Consider the following 19864-nt stretch of genomic DNA (forward strand, 5'->3'; position numbering starts at 1 on the left):
AGGAATGACAATTACAATACGAATGTTTTGCCACACTGACAGTGACACATTGGGAATGGCTGGGGCTGAGAGGCAAATGTTAAGACCAATAATTATGTCAAGTAAAGCCGCAATTGGCTAATTAAAATGAATAGAATTGAGTACGGTTGGCCAGCATTCTATGCGCATTCATTTTGGAGTATTTATAAATATTTCCAGCTTTTGTTCCATCTCAATCTGCTCTGCTCCAAACTACGGTACACAATGATGATAAATGGCAAAATATCATGTAGAATCAATCAAAATGTAAAAATGGTTGGTCGTTGTAAAAACACTAGGTCCCTGTCAAACACAATTAATTATGAAATTCATAAAACAAAGCCACAGGCATACAAAAAACCAACAATGGCAGCCATAAAAGCGTCAGAGGATGGAAAAATGTATGAAAAATGCGACAGACAAAATTATCATTCATAATAATTTGTACAAACAAACAAGACCAAGGGGCTGGGCTGAGTGGCGAGGGGCGCAGATATGGGGGCCGGGCCTAGAGGCTAGGTGAACAAAGGAAAGACTAGGGATGGGACTGGGGTCTGGGGTCTGGGAATGGGTCGACAGATGACTGCTGGGGCAATAGAATGTTTCACGCAGAGGCAACAATTACAAAAAATGATGTTTTATTTAAAATACCAGACAGCGGCAGTGGGTAGCGGGTAGCGGGTATAGCGGGTGAAGGTGGAGCCGGGACAGACGGGGAATAAAAATAACAATGCTGCAACAGCAGTGATAATGTTGCTGGCAACACATGTTTTCGGCAGCAGCAACAACAGTGGCAGCATCAGCGGCGAAAGAAGCATTGCCACCGCAGAAACAGCAAGTAGAGCGCTACAGATGGCATAACGACTATGAGATACCCAGTGCTTTAATATTTTTCTTGGTACCTATAGTTTAATGGAAATTAACCAGTACAAAAGATTATTAAAAACACTCTTAGAATAAGTACCAAAGCGATGGATATGCTGCCTTGTAATTTCTAGGCGTAATTCGAATCAAGGGTTATTGATGAATTGATATATATGTGCATATATTTATACTTATAATTGAGGTTAAATTTCCGACGAATTTCATACTTAAAAGTACATTCTTCTATCTCTAAGTTCATATTTCATACCAAACAATATACCAAACGCGTTCCCTATCATGAATACAATACACCCTAGGCTTAACGAGTACAGGGTATAACAACGGCTGGCAGCATACATTACACACCCGTCCCCCACCTTTAAAAATCCCCTCTTTTCAGCCGCCTGTGCGCACATTTTAATCAATAAACAAACGTGAAAATATGACAAACAAATTAATAATAAAATGCAACAACAGCAACCCACAGACACAGACACAGACCCCGACAATGACAAAATATTATAAATGAATCGGAGAGAGGTTCGACAATGTAACAGAGGCATATAGTAGGGTGAAAGAGGAATAGGAGACGGGGAGATGGAGAGAGGTACAGGGACTAAATATAGATGCAACGCTGTTGCCCTTCTGGTGCGCCTTTGTCGCCCCGCCCTCCTTCCTGCCGACTAATTGTGACAATTTGGTCTCACACAAATGGCATAATAAATGTTGAGCAGAGGAAATGATGTGTGAAGTGCAGCAGATCCCATTCAAGGGGTTGAGGATGAGTCTCCCCCCAATTGATGACCAAGCGGAAGTGATTTTTGGTTTCAGTGCACGATTTTCCATCAGAAAATAGGATGATGGGCTGTTGCCAGGATGGGTGGGATCAGACAATGGCGGTGCTGCCACCCTCAGCAATTAGCCAAACTTTCTATGGGGCCAGAACCAATCCCGAATCTTTGTTCAGGCAGCAGTGAATGTGTGCGGGCTGCAATTGAGATACAATGGGAGGCAGGAAGCGTGCAACTCTTTTTTCCAGCGCTGGGGATCGCACAGAGCGACTGAAGGATTGGAAATAGTGTATTTCCGGCAGTGAAGCGCGCATAATGGAGCAGCTCAGGAATCGGGAATGCCATAAATAATGCAAACCCCATTGATAGCCCCCCGGCGCAATATCCAAATCCAAATTGGATGCCATTGTTGCGGATGACAGTGGCAGACTGTGAGACTGGCGGACGACTGACTGGCTGCTAATTAGCCAGCACTCTCCAGTTTGGGTCGCATTCTTGGCCCCGGGGCACGTTCCGCCACGGCGATTGAGTAAGGTCAATGGGCAGGCCAGGCCCAATCGCGGGCGACAGACACTGCCCCATAAATCAGTCCGGAGCGGCAAGGTCTCGGCACGTGACGATCGCTAGAATGTGCTGCCGAGTTCTTCGACCGACTCCCTGGTGCATTTGCCGAGTAGTCGTATATTATTTATCAGGAACTTTGTACACTTTACGACGAGCAATAAAATTAATATTTTGCCTGCCCCCCGCTTTGTCAACAACTAATTGAAACATTTCTCCTCTCTCTATCCCGTTGCAGGGCAGGAAGAAGCCAAAGAACTGGTCGGGCGTGTGCGAGTGCGATGCAGCAGATGAGGCATATGAAGCAATTAGGGGCAACACTAAAAACGCCTATAAATGTCGAGTGACAAACAATTTCGCGGAAAGGCCGAGGCCCAAGCAGGCGACTGACTGCCACCGACACTTTCCAGGCAACATGTTGCTGAGTGGCATCCGCGGCAATTGACAACAGCAACATTTGCGGCATTGCCCCGCTCGGCAGCAGCAGCAGCAGCAACAACAACTTCGTGTCGCAAGCAAACTTCGTGCGGCATTCGACTCCGACGGTTGTGTGACGCGTTCGCTGTGCAGCAGAGACAAAGACAGAGAAAGAACGAAATGACGCGAGTATCAGGACCGGGAAAAGTTTCGAGTGCTCAAGTGTGAAAAACAAATGGAAAATACATATGTACGTAAACAGCAAATCAAATTAGCGAAGAAAATCAAAAGATATACGTAACCAAGTGCTTGTAAAGTAAAGGGGAATTTTATTTAGTACAGCTCCGAGAGAGCAAAGAATCAAAAACCGAAACGAAACAACAAATTTCCCTCCTAATTAATGTCTAATTTGAAGAGCAGTCGGGCGGCATTCAAGAGGACAACAGCAACAACAAACGCTCGCAAAGTGGCCAAAACAACGGTGACAATGTGGCAGACGCTATCAACTCTATCCACATCACTCACGGCGGCTATCCTTGGCCCGGGGTGGCCCCCGTCGCCGTCCCAGTCCCCGACCCCGCCCGGTTGCAGGTGCGGGGTGCATCGACAGAAGGGAAAACTGCGAGGAGCCAAAGCCAGCACTTACCACGCGGAAATGCAGAGTCACAGAGTCACAAGCAACATGTTGCCATCAACAGACATCGCGACAGCAGCGACCGTCGCGCGTAGGTGTCGTTGTGGCAGCCACATCACCATCACCATCAACAACAACAACAACAACAACAACAATAGCCACACTATCAAAAAAAACAGCAACATTAGCGGTGGCAGCCTCCTGCACTGGCTGCTGCTGCTCTGCGTCTTCTGTGGTAAGTACAAGCCAGCCATGGCCATGGCCCAGCGCAGTAAGTGACTTTTAACAAAATGCGCTTAAATGTCTCTGATTTAGTGCGCCACGCCCCACAAACACACAAAAAAGGGACAGACACACCGACAAACCAACAAACCGCAAAACTGAAGTATACTGGGATGTGCGGAGGAACAAAAACTGCAGCAGTTTGGGCCCTTGAATAAGACACAGATACCCGTACAGTGGGAGACGCAGACAGAAGGACACAGAGTGGGGCAGAAGAAGCAACAAAAAATAAATAAAAACGCTCAACACAAATCAAGATGAATTTCCGTGCATTTTTGTGCAGATTTTTGTAGAGCTTTGGCCAAAACAAAAAATAAAAATACAGACATGGCCAAATGAACGAAGGCGACGTGTGTGTGGTTGGATTTGGTTTTTGTGCCACGTCTAAAACGCTACAACTGCCACAGCACGAAAAAATGGCTAAACAGCAAAGGAAAAACATTTGAAAATAGCGCCAAGAAACGGAGGAAGATTAAACGGCTGGCAGTGGGGCAGGGACTGACTAGGAAAAGGGGCACGTCAGCAGCGATGGCAGCGCAATATAAATTGACTCGTGTTTTTCATTTAAACGTTTTGCCCAGTCTCCATCCACGTCTCCTCCTTGGCTGCCTTCAATAATTTTGCCTGATTCTGCAGCAGCAGCAGCAGCAGCAGCAGCAGCAGTAGCAACATCAGCAGCAGCAGCTGCCACTGCCACTGCCTGTACGTTGCTGTTGCTGCCACTTAAACCTGAAATTAACTTTGGCCCACGAAAGTATGCAGCGGAAGGAAGGAGGCAAGAGCACGGCAAATCAAGCCACGTGAGCTGGTCTCATGTGTATCTGTATCTTTTTTCTGTGCATCTGTGTATCTGCTGCACTGGATTGCTTGATTATTTCGTTTGGAAATTGATGCTGCTATCAATTATAGGAAACCACAAAAGAAGAGCAGAACGGGAGAAATGAATTCGGTTAGCAAGAAGCCGGGAGCGGGGAACAGATATGGAACCACGGCCAAGAGTAATGGACGGCTGCTGGCCGCTGGCTGAATTGTTGGCTTCGGTTCGGTTTTGGCCTGGCTTTAAAGCCAGCGCTTTGTAATCCATGGAGGCGGTGGGGCAAAAGTGCTGTGCAATGCTAAAATAAACTGAAATCAATTTGGTTAAGCCATCTTCCAGCAGAGCATGGCAAGCCATACCAGACCAGAGCATGGAAGGGGTACACCACCCACTTAACTAATCAGGATAAATAAATATTTATAATTAATTTAAAATATAAACAGCCAACCGAAGCCAGCCGCAATTAATTTTGGCCAGTTGTTGCCAGTGGAGATTGGAGGGGATGCTAATGGGGTGGGACTGGGGGTGGGGGTTGGGGGTTGGGGAAAAACTTTCATTTTGATAACAAGGCAAACAAGTAAAGTGCTCATCGCCGAAGACTCGGGCATATGAATAAATGAATGAATGCATGAATAAGCAATCAACAATAATGGCCAAAAGCAACGAGAGACGGACAGATACAGATGCAGAGCGAAAGAGAAAGAGAAGGCTGGGAATCGAGAGAAATGGTGGGAAGCGAGATGGCAATATTATGAAAATATATGCACAACGAAAAGGTTAAGGCACGGGAGACGTTCAAGGAATGCCAATGGCAATGGCAACGGCAAACGGTCAGCAGTATCCAGCGAAGGAGCGAAGGAGCGAAAGAGATGGCCAGCTAATGAGTTGGCCAAGTTATCAGGTGTCGATGTTGGGGTGGGCTGGGGTTGGGGTCGGGGTCGGTTTGGCGCCTGGGAAAAGTGCCTCTGGGTCCGCGAGCCGCTGAGGGATGCCTGGATGGAAAGTGCCTGGGCCTGCGCGTGCTTAATGAACTGCAATCAATGGCCAGTGCCAGTCGATAAGAGCCGAAAGGCGACTGATTGTGCGTGCAACATGAGGCAGACCACAGCACACGTACACATGCACACACTGACGTACTCAGACACTCTTCTGGACCGAATGGACAGACAGACAAATTGATAGCGAACGATTTATAGAGCCCTCATGCTGTTGGGTCCAGTTTGGCGCATTAATTACGCACATTTTGTTGAAATTTATTTAAACCAACGGCCCAAACAACGCCCCTTACCACACACATATACCCACATACAGAGTGAGAGAAAGCGAGAGAGAGAGCGAAAAAGACCCACACCTGATTATAGCTTGCGTGAATTGGTTTTGGGCGTGAAATTGCTTTCAACATTTAATTACAAAAGGTTCGTGTGGTTTATTTTTGGCTCATCAGCCGCACTCAGCCACCACTCACCCACCGACAACACCCCTGAAACCCACCACGCAACACATCCCCACCCCTTCCTGCACTGCAATTTGTTATCAGAGCCGAAACACGCAACCTACTGACGCCCAAACTACGCTACACCTTTGTTGTCTTTGTGTGAGTGTGTTTTTGGGCCAAATTAAAGGGATTAGGCCAAAGGAATCTGTGTGGCAAGTGTTGCGGCTGCTGCACAATTAGCCACACAATCAATTTTATAAAACAGCTGGGATTGGGATAATCAACGGCCCCGGGATCGATCCAAGCGAATCAAACGGTTCAGTTGGATAGAATACTGATTGAAGCATCTCAAGAAACTTCAGCAGAGTTCAAAGGGGCAATCCAGGGGCAGCACATACTCGTCTCGTAAACTATCCACGGGACAGCAATAATATTGTCAGCAATATTAAACCCGGCATCAGCCATTGATGCAGGCTTTTGTGTGGCAACTGTGTGATATCAAATATAATTGAATTGATACGAAAACATTCTGGCGGGGCGTCGGCATCCTGAAGCACCAGCCAGGACAACAATGGACACCCACATGGCAGGCATTCGTTTTTATGTTTATTGGCAACACGGACACATGCAAATACGAAGAAGCTCAAAAGCTGCAGATAAAGAGGAAGCGAACGATGAAGATGAAGCCCGAGATGGAGCTGGAACTGAAACGGATGGCACATGTCCTCTGACAAGCTTATTGATGACTGTTCGCCCAATGCAAAAATTCCTGTTTTTCGCTCGACTTTAATAAAAATGATACGAAAATATAAATATAAATATGAAAAGGCAACCAAATGAGCAGAAAAACAGAAGCAGGACAACACAACAAGTATTTCCAAGTAAATACCAGCTCATTTTTGTCCTAGAAATGCAAATAAATCCGAGTTTGTCCGTGTCTTTGGGTAATAATGTATGATTTATCATTTTCTTTTCTGCTGAAAGCTGGTCTGCTCTGCTTTTAATCAAATTATAATACTCCATCATCGGAGAAACAACGAAGAAAAGTCCCTGAATTTTTTGCTATTTTTAGTCGCCATCTTCTCGGATGCTCTGTGCCACTCGATAAACTTTGACTCTGCCCAAATAGGATCTGAGTGCATTAAAATCATCTAAAAACATTTTCGCACACGCAGAAGTTAGAATTAGCAATAAATGTTGACCGAAAATGTTAGTTGAATGGCAAGTTTTCAGAGCGCATAAAAACTATAAAAACTTTTCAGCATTTCAATTCATAATTCAACACATAATTATATCATGGCAGTGCCCAGCTCTCTCTCTATCTCTCTCTATCTCTATCTTTCACTGTTTTCTGTCCCTGTCTGGCCTGGCCTGGCCTGGCGAAATATGTCAGCAACTTTTCAAAACTGTAACAGCGCCAATTTGTCTACAAAAACGTTGACCGTAGACCACTCTCAGACTCCTCCTCACTTCGTTCCAGCACTCCACCCACTTCAAATTGTAATTTCAACTCAAATTTTGCTGTTCTAAAATTATGCAAATATATTCTCGCTTTTCTGTATATACGTTTGTGCATATGTATGTTCGTACATGGAATGGTATACTGCTTTTGCTTATGCATTATGCTAAATAATTGCAAGAATTTGTTGTGCCTGTTGTTGGCGCGGAAGTTATTCGATATTGCTGGTCCTTTTTAGCATTTTGTGCGGCAGAAATATTGCGTTAATTATCACAAAAACCCACAATATATTGTACATATATCTCTGCCCCAGAGCCATGAGCGACTGTGTGTGTCTGCGGGATCCTGTTTGTTTGTGCAACCGCGCAATTTATACTTTTTTGTTAATTTTGTTCGTTTTTGGCCACGCGTAATTACATGAAGAATTCATGTGTAAAAGTTTGTTATTGTCTGGCGCGTAAATTGTTTAACTTTAAAACATTTATTGGATGTTCGTATTATCATCCGGAAAACCAATTTGCAGTTGGGGCAAATAGGGGAGAGTGCGAGAAAGCGCTTAGGGGTGACTGCGGCAATTGACAGCCGAGCGGAGAAAACAAAACTTGAAAACTAACATAAAATATTTAAGATGCAAACTCGACTTCGTTCGCCTGCCTCCAGCCTCCAGCCTCATGGCTCATCGTGGCGCTGGGAAGTATGCAAGGAATTTTTTCGCCTTGAAATTATTGCACATCATGCTCCAGAAAGCCGCAACGGGATAAGCAGCTGGCAAGGAGTCGAGGCAGTAACCAATGCAGCAAGAAAAGAGGCAGGAACAGGGCTGAGAGCCAGACAATAAGTTAAATTAGTTTGGTAGCGACGTGGCGTCTGCCACAGTACTCCTGCCTCCTTCCAGGCTCCTGTTCTCCTGTTCTCCTGCTCCCAGCGTCTGCCGCTCTATATGACAATAAAAATATTACCCATAAATTATCACAAGTGAGTTCATCACATGGCTTGCACTTGCTCCTCCATTGAGTGCCCCCAGAACCGGTCTCGTGTGTCTGTAAAAAGTTCGTCTGCCTCTAGTTTGCCGAGCAGCTGCTCCCCCATCTCACCCACGTCTCCACCCATTGCATTTACCGCGCTCATTTGTAACTAAATCTGTGCGAGCTCAACTCAGTTGCGTGGCTGAAAGTTTATGAGTGTGCGGGTAGCCCCCCACCTACTACTAGCATACGTTCATACATACATATGTATGAGTGTGTTAGCCAGCGGCGTAGCTATTGCTGTTCCCAAAAAGGGGTACACGGTTACTTGGCAAGCGAAAATATCCCAACAAAGAAGACTTATAATATGTACTCTAAAGTCATACTGTCCGCAAAATAATAGACTTTTGGATGGATTCTATAAGGCTATAAGCTATAAGGGATAGTCATCTTGATCAGTTCCTAGAGCTACGCCCGTGGAGCTCACTCACATACCCGAGTGTGTTTGTGCAACTGCATATTGTCATAATGGTGAATGCATGATATATTGAATTTTGCAGTCAATAAACGTTTTATGATCACAGCTGCACATATTTCACAATTTTCCTCTCGTTTTTTGCTCGTTTTTTTCATCCTTTGTCGTGGCAAAGTTGCATAAAAGTTGCCAGGGGGCGGTAAACCGTTGAGAGCCATTGCAAAAATTTAAGGTCATTATGGGTTGGGTGGAAGTTGATGTTGGAGTTGGGATGGAATGGCTTTAAATCCGGATAAGCTGCTGGTGCCTTGGTAAGCCTGAATTGATGCTCTCGCTTAGGGCATATCCCTGGCAATCCATCGAAGGGCCATAAAGTTTTTCTTCTTCCGTTTGTTTCTGGCTGCCAGACCAAATCACTACTCGCAAAAATTCATCATCGCTCTGCTCCCAGCGCCTAGCCGGAACCCTCAGTGGGTCTGCCATATGTGGCATATGTTCCATGTGGAAATCTGCATCAGCCACTCAAACTGCAGGGGCTGCCGTAAACCTAAGCCCGGCCTAATTTCCGAAAGGCAAATGGCCGTAAGGGCCGGGCTTAAACTACGGCCAGGAGTGCGAAAAAAAATAGTAGGAATAAAATGAAAGAGAACAGAGAAAGAAAACATTGTGGAAGCTGTCGATGAAAATGAAAGAGAAGTACAAGTAGAAGGAGCAGCAGCAGGAACAGCGCAACAAGCAGCAGTCAAACGGATATTGTTTCTCGAGAGGGTGTGGCAGAGGCGTGGATGTGGGCGTGTGGACGTGGGTGTAGGCATACGATTCCTAGTAGCTGTGACGAAATTGAAGCAGACACGAGGCGCAGACTGCCTTGACAGCATTGATTATGCTGCGTTGCTATCACGATTTCTATTTGAAACCAGGCACATGTGGAAAAACAACACAAGAAAGAGAAAAGGCTGCAGAGAAAGGGAAGGAATCAGAGTGCGGGTTGCTTCAGAGGCAGAAGGATTCAGTCAGAGTAAGAGAGCAGAAAAAAAGGAAGCAAAGAGGTTTACAACTTCTCGTAAGGCGGCTTAAGCGATTTGCGAGTTTATGGAAAGCCAAACACACTTTGAACGCAAACACACACATGGAAGTCGTACATCCAGATGGCTATGTGTGCGACAATCTGTGAGTGTGAGTATGAGTGTGTGCGTGTAAGGGGGGGGGGATAAGCAGAGGGGTCGGGCATATTGTAAAACAAATGGAAAATTGCTTTTTGATGTAGTCAGTCAACTTTGCTCTGCCTGCTGCCATCATCGATGCAGATGCTGATGATGATGGTGTGCTGTGCTGTGCTCTGCCCGGTGCTGATGCTTGGTCTGGCTGGGAACTCTTAAGGCTTTAAGCGCCTAAAAGTATGCTACATGCTACAGTTTGCATGTTGCACTTGCTGGGCGGGCCCAACGGATGCAATTCTTAATCCAATGGATTTGTGTGCGAGAACCGAGAAAAGGACGACGAGGACAACGACAACGACGTAACATAACGTAACTATGGTGATGCAGCCAGAGATTCAATATTGTTTTACGCTCCTGAACGACTATGCAAATGCGTGTCCATGCTGTGGCCGTCAGGCTGCCGTTTGAGCCGACACCGAAAGCTTTTAAAATAAACAAGGGAACCCCCTTCAGTATGTAGCAATATCGACAGCCTACAGCCGACAGCTACCTGTACTTGAACCCGAACCAGAGCCAGAGCCAGAGCCTGCCCGGATATCCTTTATGACGCCGCATCAATTTGAATAAATCTCATGGGACGCCCTTCCTTCCTCTCCCTCTTGCACTCTTTCAGATGCCGGGCAGGCGACGCTGCGCGATGTCAATCTGCTGGTGCAACCGCCTGCGGTGCGGCGCGGCCAGTCGGTGGCTCTGCGGTGCGACTACCAGCTGGACGGAGCGCCACTCTACTCCATCAAGTTCTACCGCGGCCAGATGGAGTTCTACCGCTACACGCCCGGGGAGTATCCGCACACGAAGGTCTTTCAGTACCCCGGCATCAGGGTGGACGTAAGTCAAGTGTGCCGACCATTGACCGGCCATTGTGCACCGAAATGAAAATGTTGCTCTTATCCTTGCAGGAGGGCAGCTCAAACGCCACCCTGGTGCTCATACGCAACGTCAGCTTCGGCCTGTCCGGTCAATTCAGCTGCGAGGTGACTGCCGATGCGCCGCTCTACTCCACGGCCACGGCCTATGCCCAGATGCAAGTTGTGGGTGAGTATCCGACAACGACGACAACGACGACGACAGAGTTCTGTCTCATTAGCGGCGTTCCGGGGACAGCACAGCATTGACATGACAGCCACAAGCAGTGCTCTAGTGCTCGACAATGGTGCAAAGCTGCTCTGTTGTTCCGCTGGCAGCAATTAAAATCCTGAATAAACACTCTACAGCCCGAACCCTCGTTCCGCTGTCTTGCGTTTCAAAGTAAAGTCAAGTGTACCGTTTAAAGAAGGTCTCTTTCATTTCGTCCTTCCAGAGTTCCCGGAGAAGCGACCGCAGCTGTTCACGGAGCACACCCGCTACGAGCCCGGCGATGTGCTGCGCGCCAATTGCAGTACGCCACCTTCGCGGCCGCGGTCCGAGCTCCGCTTCACCATCAACAACGTGCCGGTAAGTGGGGGTCTGCCCCAGCCCCTGGCAATTACGAAGCTCGAGGCTAAAGGCTGGAGGCCAAACGCTTTACATAATGCCAGCTCAACTGGCAATTAAGACCTCAATTCCATGTATGCACAAGCATTGCATTGATTGCTAATTAATGTTTTGTTGTCTCCACTTTTGGCTCTCCAAACATGAAGGGGAGCAAGTTTAGGGATGTGCCTAATTAAACAGCTTTGAACAGCCTAACGGCATCGTAAATCCTCTATAATGGCATCTACCACTTGCTGTGCTCGTTTCGGGCACATGTGGCTCCGGTTATAATCTCGGGCGACGTGCCTCATAAAATTTGTTCTTTATTTATGAATATGGTGTAATTTAATCAGAGCCAAGAAACCGAATTAGAAGGGACTCCTCATCTTACCTACTTAATTAAAAGTCGTCTCCCGGCAAGAAGCGGCTCAACCTCAGCCTCAACCTCAAACCCAAGCCCAAACGCAAACGCAAATCCCTTCCAGGCAAATGAAGTCAATAAACCAAAAAGGGTTGCCTCTGCCTGTCTTCTGATTTGATTGTGCGATTTCCCTTCTGTCATTTATCATAAAGATTGAGGGTGAGTGCAGGATGAATGGACGGGGGGAGTGGAGTGGAGCCCAACATGTGACAGCAGAGTCATATGCATATACTCGTGCGATATGGGGGGCTGGAACATCATTACTCATTCGAGAGCGTTTCCATTTCTGCATCAATTCTGCGACTGCCGCTAATCAGTTGCATAAATCAGGAGTGGAATGGCAGTCCCGTCCCGTCCCGTTCCGGACATTACGCCCCCGGGCATCATTTTAAAGCAAATCAAGGCGTTCGCCATTTTCCAAATAATCGTAACATTTCTTTGACCGCAGACGCAAATGCAGACCCCGGGCAGTCCTAACCCGAAAGCGTTTTTTTCTGTTATTAATCATAGCCACGACATAAAATAAATTACGTTAAACTTCGTGCAAAAACGAATTTGCCGGACGGGACAATGGACGACAGGACAACGGACAGAACAAAGAAGACAACGGTTTCAAATGAATTTACGAGATGAACAAATTTTCAGTTGACACGCCCCAAATTCAACTTTCTTGGATTCGCTCTCCTCTGGCCCAGCTAACAGAAAACTTATTAAACGCTTCATAAATTTTTATATTATGTCTACCCACATCATCAGACATAACGTGCAGCAGGGCGACCTGCGTCGTCCTTCGTCCTTCGCCCTCTGCCCCGAGTCGGTCTGTTGCTTTGTCTCTCTCTGTCTTACTCTGTGTGTGTGTCTTATCCTGTCGCTTTATATCTGTCGTTCCGCAATAGTCTACTTTTCGGGGCACACACACATGCTTTCACCGTTCATATGCAGGCCGTTTAACATTTTATCTAGACGCCGCTTGGCGCTTGGCGCTTGCCGCTTTCTTTGAAGCCAGGCCAACTAATGACAAAAGCCGAGACAAAAGTACGCTGCTGTGCGGCGGATCGGGGTTCTTGGGGATTGGGAATGTAGGGTCTCCTCAGTCTGTCTTGTCACATAAAATTTTATATCTACTGTGTTTATGTTGGCCCAGACACAGACAGAAAAGACAGACCATCGTGTACACCATACAGCATCCATTCTCGCGGCAATGGCCGTGCAATTTAGTTTCATACTCGTGTACGTATACTCGCATTAGATGCCTTTTTGATATTGAATTATGATCTGGCTTCTGGAGCTGTTCACGCTCTTTAAATTAGATGGAAAGGCCGGGATAATGCTCTATCTCTTCTCCACTGTGGCTGCTGTCACACAAAACAATGCAATAAATAATTCTGGCTGAAAGCATTGACCCAGCACGTGTTGAGTTCGAGGCGAGAATCCAACTCGAGATTAAAGCAACCTCAACGTACCCCCAGCCCAGTCAGGCAGACAGGGAGAGAGCACATGAGAGAGAGCATGTGTGTGACCCACTGAGACAACGGGTGGCTCACAGGGGGATTGGGATGGGGGTGGGGATGGGGATGATGGAAGATGGGGAAGAAAAAACTTTAACGACCAACATAATTTGTTAAAAAGTTTCTGTCATATTAATGGAAAAGTGGCTCAAAATGTGTTGGTCTTCTTGCCTCGTGCTTTTTTGGGTGATTCATGGGAATTAGTTGGGATTAGGGACTGTCGTGGCCAGCAGCAGCAGCAGCAGCATTGGGGGTACGATACGGGGGCCATTAGACATTTGGATTTGTGTGGCAATCGATTTTTGATAAATTATTTATTGAGCACAGAAAACTAAGAACATAATTAAAGCTTAGCTTAGCCGAGGCTTTCAATGCTGCTGATTAATGGATGGCCCGTCCAGTCCCATGAAGGGAAATCGATACAACCGAAAACTGAACGAAATAGACGAAACTTTAAAAATCTTCTGCAATTTATGGTCTGTATAAATATTTGTTAATTTTCATATAGTATTCTCTTCGGTGGAAGACTGTTCTGTTGAGTTGCATATTTCGTTGCGTTCTGGCAAAAGTTTTTCCCTCAATTTGCATAATCCTTTCTTGGCAGAAATTATCAAGTCGATATTAATTGCCAGGGCATCACAACAGACTTGGCCAACGAAGCACAGACCGGCCCAGACCAGACCACACCGAAGATAATGTACGAAAATAACAAAGTTTCTGCAAGCTCGGCACTGGGCCATGCTAATGCTGTTGGAAAACAATTTGCTGGCAAAATGTTTAGGCCAGCAAATGCCAAATGTTCATTTAATTGCCCGCAGGGGTGGTCCGCGGAGGTGGCGGCGGAGGTGGCGGCGGCGGTGATCCCATAAAGGTAAATCACAAGAAATATGAGGGTATTTTCACTTTTGGGTCGCTGCCCCAGCCACATGCTTAATTAAAGCGCTTGGCTTCTTAAGAGTTTCTCGTAAATTACACGGCATTAAATTGGTAGCGGCAAGGGATACGAAGAAGGCAGCAGAGGGGGTTGAGGGCGAGGGTGAGGGTGTGGGTGTGGGTAAGGTAGAAGGAAAAGCGAGAGAAAACTGAAAACGACTTTTTATGTCGCTGCGTTTCGGCTTTTCCTGTGCCAGCCAGCATAAAAATAAAAATAAAATTCAAATAAAATAAAATAAAAAGGCTAAGCCAAAAAACGCACAAAACCCGAAACAAAATGTATATGTACGAACGTGTAAGTTTGTGGGTGTGTGTGTGTGTGATGCTGTTGTAAAAAGGGTTAAAAGGCGACCAGCGACAGCAAAAACAACAGGGACCGAGCGAGAGGCGAGACGAAGCACAGCAATGAAGCGCTTTTGCTTTTAATGTTGCGGGTGTGTGGATGGGGCAAGGTGGGCCCAAAGGCGAAGAGGCAGTGCGAGATATCCTTGAGAGCCCTTTACACTAACAAAAAACCGATCAAATTTACACATTTTATTGGAATTAGAACTAAATTGTTCTGCCAAAACTAGATTAGGAATGTTTGTTGGAAAAACTCTGCCAATCCCCTCCAATAAATTCAATATTATTCAACAGAACTTATTCTGCATTTAAAATAGAATTTGTAAATGGTAAGATTCATGACTGTCTTCTTTAGCTCCTTTGTTGATGACTCAGTAGAACTGACTAGACGTTTTTTCCAAGTGTACCCTAACTGACCCAAAAACAGGCAGACCTGTAATATCTTACACCTTTTTTACGGGCAGGGCGCGCAGGCGGGCCAAAATACATGCATAAGTAAATGGAGCTCAAATGAGTTTGTAAGTGGAAATGAAATGCATATTTATTGTATTTAAATTGCCAACGAGTTTCGCTGGCCTTAGAGCACAGCTCAGGCTGTCATGTGAACTTAGCTGTGAGCGGAAGGCAGGGACGCAGGAGGCTGGTGCTGAGGATGAGTCAACAACAGGACATGCAGTAGAACGGAAATGGCAACACGACCGTTTTCAAAATGGCGTCTGCATTTCCACTGCCAACAGGCAGGGCAACAATGGACGATGCGCCATTTGCGACTAAAAGCATTGCACGGCAGTTTAGAGTTTTCTTTTCGCACTCGGCGGGAAAGATGCGCTAAACGGAAATCGTGGTGTGTGTGTGTGTGCGAGAGGGAAAGCTTAGCCAAATGAAGCGGAAAGAATGCACAGGAGTGACGCATAAGCGAACTATACATATATCCCAACTATATGTGCATATAGTACATCTCGACAATCGAGGCGCATGTCGCATGTCAGTGCGGGGGAGGCAGAGATCTTCTGGTGCTGCTGGTGTCATGGCGGAAATGAAATTTTCAGCGCTACCACAGACACGCAGGCAGGCTGTGATGCAAGCATCAAATAAACAGTTTGCATAGCAGCAACAAGAACACGATGCAAACAAACTTCAGATGGACACACACATACGCACACATACGGACACAGGGACTGGGACAGGGACACTCTCAAACAAAACGCCGGACACTTGCAGAGGCGAAAAAAACCAACCAGGCGGATGAGTGACTAAGTGTCTCTCGATGTTGTTGTCGTTGTCGTTGTCGTTGTCGTCCTGTTGTTGCTGTTTCTGCTACGGTGCAACATTGAAAACTCGTTTTTAAATGGCAAAGCCCAGCAGCAGCAGCAGCAGCAACAACTCTTCCCACAAGCAACAACAAAATATGACATGCCATGTCCGTTCGCTCGCTTTCAGTGTCCGTTTCCTTGGCTAGCATTGCAGTTGCCATTGCCAGCTTCCCTGCCGCCTGCCACTGCCCCTGCGAATGCTCCCTCCCACTCACCAAGTGGCTCTGCTCAGCTGTGCTCTGTCCGGCTCGACTCTGTTTTGCTCGGCCAAGGCTCGCCACTGGCAGCCAGCCATTGCCACAAGTGCAACATGCTCGTAATAACCCCTCCGCACACATACACACCCACTGCGAGTGGGGGGGACCAGGAGACAGACGACAAATTGCCATTCATATGCAGTCGGACAAAACTCGGAGCGAAACATTACGTTTTATATACACTATCAAAAGGAAGCATAGCTGAGGTCAGATGATAGTACCGGCGAGTGGGACCATTCCCCGCCCTCCCATATAATCGTATTGATGTTGATCAGCTTTATAACCCCTGCCGATCGAGGCATGTCCCCCTCCCCTTTCTATTCCAATTTTGATCGATATCGAGAGACATTATCCAATAAATCACATCAGAACGAGAGCAGATAACCCTGTAATTTGGGCCCAATCCCAAATATTTTTGTATGATAGAGAGGGATATTTGAGGTTATAGCTTTTCAGTGGCTCTATTTTAGGTGCATTATAGAATGCGGAGTTTATAGGGTATATTTATTTCGACATTCAGTATTCGTACTGTTTTCATGCCCTTTTTCTTTTTTTTTGTTATTTTTCCTTGCTGCATGCATGCTGGAACATTATTTTCTGACTTGTGCTCGGGGGCGGAAGCGGTAGGGAAAATCAGTTGCAAGTGCAATTGCAGCTGGAAGCACGCCATGAATAATTTAAGGCACATTTTGGGGGAACGGCACCGATACTGGCACCGGCACCGGCACCGGCACCGAGCTTCAGGCAGTCTTTGATTAGTATTCAAATGACAAAAAACCAAAACAATATTGTGGACGCTGCGATTGATTTGATTGTCCTCTTTGCACTCTGTCTCTTCCTCCCTCTCTCCGATAGATACCCACGGAGGAAACGCAGTACATACGAACGATTGACAACTTAATAGCATCCCGGCTCAGTCTGAAGCTGCAGCTGCAGGCGGTGCACTTTGTGGCCGGTATTAATGGCCATGGCAATGGCAATGGCAATGTGAATGGCAATGGCAATGGCAACGGCAACGGCAACGGGAACTCCAATGGCATAGCGAACGCACTGGTCACCGGCAGCGGGAGTGGGTCTGGCGGAGGCCTCGTACTGCGTTGTACGGCGCAAATTGGCGATCTCTATCAAGAGTACAAGGAAATCGAGTTGGGCACACCACAAAAGGATCCGGTGCCGGCTAGAGGTAAGCCACAACTGCAACAGCAGCAGCAACAGCATGTAGCAGCCGTAGAAATTGCATATTCTTGGCCATTTCAGTGACGCTGTCATCGGGCACGGGACTGCGCAGCTTCTTGGAGGCCTATTTCACAACATCCACGGCGGCTGTCGCCTGGCAAGGGGGCATAACTATCTGGCTCTTCTGCACGCTGGCTCTCGTGATTAACTGCAGCCGAAGCAGCTAAATGCAGGTGACATGCAGCCCCATGCAGAACATTCGAATTGGCTATGGGTCTGTTCGGGACACGGATGTTGCCCGGATATGGAAAGTGTATAGCCTAAGTGATGGGTGTTATCGATAGCGCGTACGATTAGAGCTCTCGGCCGTGAACCGCATTAATTATCTCTCGTGAATGCCATTTGATTTACACGCGCACACACACACACACACTCACACACATCCAGCAGTATGCACGAGTATATGTTCATGCGATTCCTGTTGAGTACACACGCGCATTAAACAATAAAACTGTAAATATTTGCTTTAATGATGTAAACGGGTACACGTAAATGAACTCGCACAGACACACAAAAACACACTGAAACACAGACACATACATGTACGACTAATTGTTAATTAATGGATTATTTAATGACGCATAAAATATTGGATAAAGTATTAATGTTTCATTTGCATTTAGCTTCCACACAAGCAAATATCAACTTAAAGTTTAAGCCATGAAAATCGTCGAAACGATTAAAAAACAAATGCAACAACAATTGTAACAAATAAAAATGCCAATGTCAAGACAAACAAAATACATTCAAACCAGAATAAACAAGCATAATTAATCAAATTAGTTTCGCCACTGACTTTTTTTTGTATATTCTGAGCAAATGTTTGGACTTGGAGCTTAGCCAAGAAACTAAACTATAGCGGACCCACTTATTTGCAATCGCCTGAATTTTATCTCTACTTTGAAAATAGTTTGAAAATAGAGCCGAAACGAAGGGACATGGCATTTACACAACTTTCTATTCCCGATAAAGGTAAGCATTTGTGTTTTTATTACTAAATCTTGTAGTCTTTTAATCGTTGTAGGCTTTTTAGGCAAAATAAATGTTAGGGTGTTCACAGAATCTTTTGAAAGTGTTCTTCCAAACCATACATCAGGTCTTTACACGAATGGGACGCATCATTATTTGTACAAATGTAATGGGTCGGTATTGTTGAAAGTAGGTCCAAGCAATGCATCGATAGCATTTGGTATGCATCTCCTTTTTCGCGGGATACTTGCCGTTTAGGTTGCTGTAAAGAAATCCGTGTCATATTAACTGATCATCTGAGTTCTGAGCCACATCGACCAACCTGGTATAGCAGTTGTTGTACCACCAGCCGCCCCAAAAGAGCTTCGAGCAGTTATCTTGGCCTGGGCCGTTGTTCTTCCGGTCGTAGGTGGAGAAGGGCATGTTCAGGTGGTACAGCATTCCGTTACCCGCCTCGCCCTTGTACTCTCCCAGGGTGCGGATAGTGTAATTCTTACTCAGGCCGAAAATGGCAAAGCGATCGTACATAGCATAGGCTCGAGTCCCCTCCGTGTTTTGCATTAGAAAAAAGATCTCCGTGGGCTCCGACATTGTGATGCGATAGATCTTCTCCAGTCCGTACCAGAACTCGTTTTTTAGGTCCCCGAATCCGTTCTGATAGTCAACCCAATTCCTCCGAAAGTCCACAGTGTTCTCCCTCCGGCGTTGGATCACCGTCCAGCCACCTCCAAAGAAGCTGGCCACGCACCGCACTGTTGAATTTTTTTTTTGGCCCTTAAAGAAAGTTGTATAGAGGCCATCCTTCTTGGCCATTGTGCAGTCGTCGAGAAATGTCCCATAGTGTTTAACTTTGATGCTGCTGTAATTAGTCACCTCCTCGGGATCAGGCCTGTCTTTTCCATGCCTCCGTTGTCTGTTACCCGCACCTACACCAAGCAGCAATAGAAGCAACCAGAGGCGCAACATTCTCGATCGGACTGATTGGACATACTAAAGCTGCTGGCTCTGTTCGTTATGGTTCAATTTAAGTATTTCAGTTTACCTCAACGGTAAAATTTATTGAATCAAAGCGTTATTTTTATCATTATGCTCTTGGTCAATTGCTGTAATACCAACCGGCTTTTCATCGGCATTGTCACAAATGTAGAAGGGCATGTTTTGATGGTAGATGCTATTTCCTACAGTGTGGGTAGTCAACCTCTTCCTGCATGCGACTTATGTTCGGCAACCCAAGGAACCAAAGTAGAAAAGCTCCCGTATGTGATACAAGGTTTTTTGGTATTTGTTGCAGCTTTTTAAAATTAAAATTATTACTCAACAAAAGCAATGCACTTTTAATTTAGGGTCCGAGCTGAAAATTCCAGGCAGTCAAGTATTGCCAGTCAGACCGAAGGTTAAAAAGATTTTTTAATTAAAACCATGTACAAATATTTGTCAACATTTCTATCCATTTCCGGAAAGAGTAATTTCAGTATTCAGCTGAGCTCTTTAAGAT

The 19864-nt window shown here is 46.0% G+C and overlaps 2 protein-coding genes across 3 annotated transcripts in view; one reads left to right on the forward strand and one right to left on the reverse strand.

Annotated features, from left to right (window-relative positions):
* Window positions 1-18159, forward strand: part of LOC6587621 — a 31562-nt gene extending 13403 nt beyond the window's left edge. The window contains exons 2-7 of one of the 2 annotated variants that reach the window (XM_026984216.1): window positions 2473-3520; window positions 10552-10775; window positions 10838-10973; window positions 11239-11372; window positions 17020-17347; window positions 17422-18159. In XM_026984216.1, the coding sequence (XP_026840017.1) occupies window positions 3052-3520; window positions 10552-10775; window positions 10838-10973; window positions 11239-11372; window positions 17020-17347; window positions 17422-17567 (1437 nt within the window). In that variant the 5' untranslated portion in view covers window positions 2473-3051 and the 3' untranslated portion in view covers window positions 17568-18159. The remainder of the gene's footprint in view (window positions 1-2472; window positions 3521-10551; window positions 10776-10837; window positions 10974-11238; window positions 11373-17019; window positions 17348-17421) is intronic. The other variant, XM_026984218.1, reaches the window with a different exon arrangement.
* Window positions 18160-18390: 231 nt separating this feature from the next.
* Window positions 18391-19336, reverse strand: LOC6587623 (ficolin-1). Its single transcript, XM_002013076.2, has 2 exons — window positions 18692-19336; window positions 18391-18631 (listed from the first exon to the last, which is right to left on the reverse strand). Exons 1-2 carry the CDS (start codon window positions 19333-19335, stop codon window positions 18493-18495), a joined length of 783 nt encoding a protein of 260 aa, XP_002013112.2. The 5' UTR covers window position 19336; the 3' UTR covers window positions 18391-18492.
* Window positions 19337-19864: the final 528 nt, after the last annotated feature.

Source organism: Drosophila persimilis, unplaced genomic scaffold, assembly GCF_003286085.1.
Source record: "Drosophila persimilis strain 14011-0111.01,24,50 unplaced genomic scaffold, DperRS2 tig00000000-arrow-pilon, whole genome shotgun sequence".
Classification (NCBI taxonomy): domain Eukaryota; kingdom Metazoa; phylum Arthropoda; class Insecta; order Diptera; family Drosophilidae; genus Drosophila; species Drosophila persimilis.